Source organism: Penaeus vannamei, chromosome 23, assembly GCF_042767895.1.
Source record: "Penaeus vannamei isolate JL-2024 chromosome 23, ASM4276789v1, whole genome shotgun sequence".
Taxonomy (NCBI): domain Eukaryota; kingdom Metazoa; phylum Arthropoda; class Malacostraca; order Decapoda; family Penaeidae; genus Penaeus; species Penaeus vannamei.
In genome coordinates, this window is record NC_091571.1 from 36,627,179 (window position 1) to 36,634,678 (window position 7,500).

The window sequence follows — 7,500 nt, forward strand, 5'->3', positions numbered from 1 at the left end:
ATCATTGCTGTATCTCTGCATCAACACTCAAGAAATGATTTTACAAACTTTTCTTGTTAATGTATGAAAATAATGTAGGAGCAGCATTCCTTTTACAAAACTAGAGAGAATTCTCAAATATTTTCAAACAAAATATTGAGAGCACAAAACATGAATCATAGATATTGTACCTTGAAAAGGGGTGAGGAATATTTGTATACAGTTAATAATAATAATAATAATAATGACAGTAATAACAATAATACTACTACAGTAAAAAAGTGACAATTCTCAGTTACTGTGTACCCAAGACCAGGAACATGCCACCACCATCACACCCCGAGAATCCTCAAATATTCTAAATGAATAGACATGAAGACAACAGCGAAGTCAAAAAATACTGAAGCATCTAAACACTTTAACTCTAAATTGCAAGCAAAAAATTTAAATGTTCTTTCAATAAGACATTGCAATACAGGTCACCAAAAAGCAATATTTTAATCAAGCACATTCACTAAATATACTTATCTTTACTTAGAAGGAAAAAATTACAAAGCTAAAGTTGAACCATTAACCACATGAGGGAAATAAGAAAGTGAAACATCATTATAAAAGGTCACACATTTGCAATGAGGCTACAACCACCATGACAGCCCTTTGTGACTTTCAAAGGGCTGCCATAGCCGTTGTAGTTACATCATAAATATTGGGAACCTCATTGTTCTGTGACCTGACCTGTCATTACCAGCTTTAAACCACATTCTAATAAGGTTCCATTTCCATTGACACACTGGAGGACAGAGAACCTTATGTAACTCATGGCAATACACAGAACAGTAGGTCATGTCACATTTCTCAGCTAAAGTTAGCTGAAATCCTGATGGTGTGGTTAAGTAAAAATCCCTTCGCTCTTTGATAAATCACAAGAGAACATATGTTATCTACTTTACAAAAATTATCACAAAATAAGTATCAGATATTCCATAGTGATTAAAAGAGATTTCATTAATGGGCTTTGGGTACAAAAAGATCTACATGTTTTTGTTTCAGTCAAAGACTAATAAGGCATCAAAAAGGATAATACTATCATATCACGAACATGAAAAAATTGGCACAAAAATACCTGGTTAAACTGAATTACATAGAATAAAACAAACAAACATGTACTATTAAAGCGTGCCTATTACTTAGATCTTGAATTCTGCATAGGCCTTGAAGCTTCTAACTGGTTAAACCTTACTGTTCAGCCAATTAGCATAATCAAGGTTTATGCAGAAGTCCAGTGCTAAAGACGAACACGCATTTAATTTTGTCCCATCTTATTGCCACTTATTCAGCCAGAGAGTGGGGTTAGATCTCAGTCCATCTAACCTACAGCTGTAAGCATTTTACCATTCACTTGACCACACCACCAGAAAGTTACTCGAGCCATAGCTCATAGTCCACTCAGGCAGTATTTTCCGTTGTCTTCATATGTGTTCATAATTGTAATCAGTCGCACTCACGGCATCATCACAGCATGAGAGTGTTAACCGCCACTGTTGTCAACCCCTCTGTCATCACAAGCAAAAATTTATATCCTGTTTGGATTTACAAATTCAAGCTCGAGACAACTATTGGGTTTGGGTTATATAACACATCCTACAGTTGATAAACACATACTAAAGGGGTTTGGCGAATAACACTATCCTGCCCCAAATCCTTATATCTGGTTCTGTTGGGGGTTAGAGAGCTTAGAGTGGTATTGCTCAAGAAATGAGGTAATGGATTATTAAAACATCACTTTAACTGCAGTAAAGAAAACACTTGAGCAATTCGTTTCTTAAGACAATCTGCTGAAGCAGCAAGTTTCTGCTTAGATAAAAGTGCCTGTTTTAAAATCCAGCCTATGGTGTAGCTACCACATATGCAGAGAGGCATTTACAAATATAATAACCCCATAAGAGCAGGTCAGTATTGTTATTAATGGGGGCATAACAATTACATCTATACCATTGTGGCCACTTTGTGAGCTCATTCACTGCCTATCTTCACTGACATTACATGGCTCCACAGCATATTTTGTACCATCAAAGGACTTGATCATCTCGGCAAACCCTGATCATCTTCTACAGTTACATAGTTCGCATCGTTCAGTTAAAGCAGCTAAAGGCCATGAAGAACAAGTTATGAAGCGCTCTTACCTTAAAGGGACATAGCTAGCAGAACAGTACTGGAAAGTCATTAATCAAAGGTTCTTGCTGCCAAAACACTTCTATTAAAGGTTTACTTCTTACAGTTATTGCAGTTCTTATTGACAGGACAAAATAGAAGAGCTACAAATAGAAATATTTCAGCCAAAAAAACAAAATTTACTATGCTCCACAACAAATGATATCATAGTAGTAATGACAAAAGCAACTGCAAGTATTTGCAAAGCTGATAAGCATCTAAACTTCTATGAGCTCAGATATTATGGGAATTTCAGGGCTGGGATGAAAAAGTTTTAAATATTCTATGGTTGGTATGTCAGCTTTAATGAAAGAAAAAAAAAGCAAAAGAAAAAATCCTGCCCTATAAGGATCTGTTCACACTAATTTTCTGGTTTATGTCTGATGTTAATGACTGTACTTAATCTTGGGAAATTCCTTGCTATGACTAGAAGCAGAAGTGATACTTATTTAAAGGGTGACTTAATCAAAACAAAACTGATACACTCAAAGATGAACAAGGGTATGGATGTGCACCAATTATGAAGGCTGAAGCCTGAACTTAAAACTAACATATCAAGTGCTGCTCTAATCAACCTAACATAATATATCTATACAACTAAGAATCACTTTTTCTTAATTTAGTCAAGCAAGGAAAACTTAACCATTAAGATTCCTGACAGCATAAACATCATGGACTGGGAAAAAGCTTCAATTAAAGCAAATATTATGGTTACTTTATTCAGTGTTACTTTTCTTGTTGTTTGTTGTTTTAATGCCACTTGTACTAATCAAAACAGTAAAAGCAGATAACCAAAGTCACAGGCAAATACAAATAGAGGTCATAAGCTTAAGGAATGACTAAGTTTGTCTCAAATGTTACGACATGACATGAATGTTACCACAATGACATGCAGTACTCATTGCACTGTGACTAAATATACAATATCTCTCTATGGGAGGCAGCTCTTGTACACAACCATCCTAAGATTACATGAGTGTAGGAGGGAGGGCAGGAGATGGTGGATAAGTCTCCTCCCTCCCTACCACACTCCACCCCAACAGTGGCACCAGATAACCAGCATCGCACACTAAGTCTGCAGGAGGCATCATACATTTCTTGTAGGTAATCAATTTGTTAAGTAGGGAAATTGAGCCTTAGCACAGATAAAAGCTAAAGCTCAGTATCCCCTAATATCACTGTTTGCCATACAGTTTCACTTAATATTGGGACATGGTAATCTCTCTTTTTCTTCCGTATAAAGAATTCTAATCTCTTAGGATATGCTTAATGAAATAGATAAGATTATAAAAAGATAAAATACGGAGGAGGAAGACAGAATATACGGCGAGATCGGCAGTTGTGAGATTAAAAGTGCTCGCATATAATATCTCGCAACATAAAATATTAGATAAGAAGCCCTAGAGAAGGCTTTACAAAAGGCTCAGAAGTACAGATCAAGCCGTGTATATATATGTGTGTGTATATATATATATATATAAAAGCAAATATATATGTATATATATAATCAATAATGTGCATCAATATTCCGATAGTCATATCACTGTGATGTATAAGGGTTACATGAAAGTGCAGAGGAAGATTACATCAACCAACATGACAATAAGGCTGAAATCCTAGTACCCATTGCAGGACTTCTAGCTTTATAGCAAATTTGTCGCTGCTTTTACACAGCTGTTATGTGACATCGCATGTGCACATATGAGGAGGTCTTAAGAATTCTTGAAAACTGTGACTCCCTTGTTCCTCAATGTCTAGCAAATTATGCGGCATTTGTTTCAAGAATAGTTATTACAATCTTCACATGTGGACATTAATCAATTTGGTGCATCTACCTAAGTACAGAGGAAAAATGAGCCCAATTGACAATTAATGCCAACATCAGCTGCATCTTCAGCAGTACAAGTAGGGTTGATATTATCCTCCTGCTGAGCACTGGTTGGATTTTTATTCTTGCTTGGCTGCTGTGACTGTGTCCAGGCCCATCTTCGCTAGTGCTCGCAGAGCTGTCAAGCAAGCCTGTAAGAAGAACCAGTCTAAACAGCAATTTCACAAGACATTTCAAGGTCATCGTAAGACACATGAGTACCATATGGCATGATGAGGCCAAGTTTCTAGATACAGTCTTATGATTACAATAAAACAGAGTAACTGATATATCAATTTTTTTTTTACAGATCTAAAACAACATGAATTCAATGAAATTAATATAAAACAATACAAGTCAAAATGCAGTCCAGTTTGGCTTCTCTAAAAAACTGCAAAGTGATTCATATAGAATTTCATTCACTTACCTCCTTGTATCATTTACTGAGATGACCATTCGTATCTGAAATTCTTCCTTAATCTTTTTACTACTTACTGCATCCCACCTGATCATCAATCTAAAAACCCATCCTATACAATATGAGTCACCATGCATAATAAATCTATGTCCAATTTAAGACTCACCTGATCATGTGAATCATCAATAGTAGGGCCTGCACCATGAGATACATGAGGGGGGCTGGTGGTAAGTGAGACCAGACTCAGATATTCACTCTTGTTGCCCTGAAATCATTAAGTGTTTTCATATAGAGATCTCATATTCCCTGACTTCAATACTAAAAGGAGATGGGTAGGTCCCATTCAACACTATCTTGTCTTCAATACGGTTCTCAACTTCTAAAATGAATTCTGATAATAATTCCAAACATGAACATTAAATACTCTGTGAACAATAAATCCACCTCAATAAGCAAGGTAAAAAAATTTCCATAATAATCAAACTCATCCAAGCTATATAACAGAGTTAAATATATTTCCAAGAGTCACTAAGGTACCATCTTCTGTCTAATACTTCTGAATAGAGGTTTTCATATATTACCTTTGGAAAATCAGTAAACTGCACTTGCAAGCCTAATATCTGTGCCAAATACATCAGCTGATCCTTTGGCCGTACAGCTTGGGTTGATGGCACAGTCTGATTCTAAATAAAAAGTTATTACATTAGTCAGATGTTTTCTTTATATTATAAACCTCTTATCTGGTAAGTAATATGTATATCAAAGTACATGGTAAGTCAAAAGTGTGATAAGGCTATCATAATTATATTATAATATAATCATATTGAATCTTTACATATAAAAGAACAAAAATAACAGATGCAGTAAATAATTTTTAAAATCTTAATATTTATGCAGAGAAAAAATGCAACAACATTTCTTGGTAAAATCATACATCCTGTTCAAAGATTTTTGTGCTTAATACCTGATTAACCATGGACTGCTGTTGCTGCTGTTGTTGCTGCTGCTGTTGTGGTGCCTGTGGTTGAGGGACCTGCTGTTGTGGAGGAGGCTGTGGTTGCTGCTGCTGTTGAGATGTTGCCATGGGCTGTTGCTGTTGCTGCTGTTGTGGTGGCTGCATAGGTGCCTGCTGTTGACTTGAGGGAGGGGGTCCCTGTCAAAGCAGAAAGTATTTATAGTTCACATTTCTAACGATAACTGAATCTTTTGAGTCATAAAATCCAATATCACATACAAAGAAACAAAAGTGCATTATAAGATTGTGAAGCTGTTGGTGGCAGGAGTGTACTAAACATGCCCTGTCCACTGTGGTGTTTCACTCCTTTGCTTAGATTCTGATAGCTCTAGAAGCACTTAGTCACCAAGGACTTAATTCGTAGGCCTCCTTGACCTTACCTACCACCCTACTATTTGAATTTTCATAAATGAAAGTCTTTATTTTTATTACAATTATTTCCATTATTGTTAAAAGTTATCAAATAATAATAATAGCATCATCCTGGAAAACATCAGGAATGGGGTTAACAGGTAAGATCAGGTAGGCCAAAGCATCAACTCCTTAAACTAAACACTCACAAAGCCACATATGTATCAATAAAGATAACATAAAACCACAATGGACTGTGCACTGCCAAAACAGTATTCTTAGTTCTTTTCACTCATAATACATCCAAGCATATTAGCTAATGTTTTAATCTTATACCATCCGAAGAGACAAGAGTTGCATCGACAGGTAGAGAATTCAAGAAAACCATGAACATACTAACCTGTGGAGGTCCCTGTGGACCAGTTGGTGGGTTCTGCTTTACCATGGCTTCAGCTGTTGGAGAGTTTCCTGATTTCAAAAGTTCCTTTGCTATTGTTGCTGTTGCTTGCATGTTCACCATGGGACCAACACTGACCATACCCATACCTAAAAAAGAAGGCATATATTAATTCATCTAAATTCCTTTAAACACTGCCAGTATCATGTAATCCTTATAATAAAAATGGGACAAAGAGATAATATTAAAAAGCTAGAGATGCATACAGATAAAATTAAAAAATGCTAAACTTCTAGGGCACAGATGTTTAATTAAGAATATCTGGCTGGCAAATTGGAATTATTGTCTGTAATGTGTATCTTTTCTATCATTGATATTTTATAAAATTTACCTATTCCCAACTTTTCACTTCAAGTGGACACAGGGAAAAACAGATAAAACACAAACTATACTTAGGTAATATCCTTTGATAGTCATAACATCATTGAAAAACATTGAGACTTGTTCTAGTAGGTGACTAATAATTTTAACATAAAGGGTGGATATATTTTTATGCCTACTAAGTAGTTTGCCACAAACTTATATTTCACCCCAAGGAAATAAATTCCCTGGAACCCTGAAATTAACATCCAAGGGTTCAAAGGTTACCTTGGTTCAGTAATGGTGGTCTGTAATTTCTACCTGGACTGATTTTCATGCATGTAATACTAATGTACACTACCGTTGAACAGATAATATGAAAGGCTCACCTTGTGGCTGAACCTGCTGGAAACCATGAAGAGCGGAGCCATCTGGCATCATGATGAGTCCTGGGACTAGCTGACGTCCTCCACCCACCGCAGGCCCTCCCATGTGGTTGACGTTATTCACACCTCCAACAACAGCCGAATCAGATCCTCTAGTCTCTCCTCCATCTTCAAGGAATGTCACCTTCAAAGGAAATGAAAGGAAAAAATGAATAATACATACAAATGAAAATGTTATCAACACAAGCCAGTCACACAGTAGAATCTTTCAGAAACCTAATTCCATAGTAAATATGTCTGCTTCCTTCTTTACAGCACTCAACAAATATACTGACATTTCAAGTTATTTAATAGAAACATGAATGCTCTAACAATTACAGCATTCGGAAAACCCAAGAAGTTTATGTCTCAATTCTCAACATAAAAAGCATGCCTGCATTCACAATAAGAGACTTAATACAAAGATCATCAAGTCTTTTTTGCCACTTTGGTCACCATCATCAGCTACTCACCTTC

The 7,500-nt window shown here is 36.0% G+C and overlaps 1 protein-coding gene across 7 annotated transcripts in view; it reads right to left on the bottom strand.

Annotated features, from left to right (window-relative positions):
* The window catches only part of LOC113803937 (double-stranded RNA-binding protein Staufen), a 23,326-nt gene that overhangs the window by 1,404 nt on the left and 14,422 nt on the right, over positions 1–7,500 (bottom strand). For all 7 annotated transcript variants that reach the window (XM_070137301.1, XM_070137303.1, XM_070137299.1 and 4 more), the window contains exons 12-18: positions 7,497–7,500; positions 6,988–7,168; positions 6,242–6,387; positions 5,440–5,628; positions 5,057–5,158; positions 4,642–4,740; positions 1–4,209 (exon numbers count right to left, since the gene is read on the bottom strand). The exon at positions 1–4,209 is cut by the window's left edge and continues 1,404 nt beyond it; the exon at positions 7,497–7,500 is cut by the window's right edge and continues 170 nt beyond it. In XM_070137301.1, the coding sequence (XP_069993402.1) occupies positions 4,138–4,209; positions 4,642–4,740; positions 5,057–5,158; positions 5,440–5,628; positions 6,242–6,387; positions 6,988–7,168; positions 7,497–7,500 (793 nt within the window). In that variant the 3' untranslated portion in view covers positions 1–4,137. The remainder of the gene's footprint in view (positions 4,210–4,641; positions 4,741–5,056; positions 5,159–5,439; positions 5,629–6,241; positions 6,388–6,987; positions 7,169–7,496) is intronic.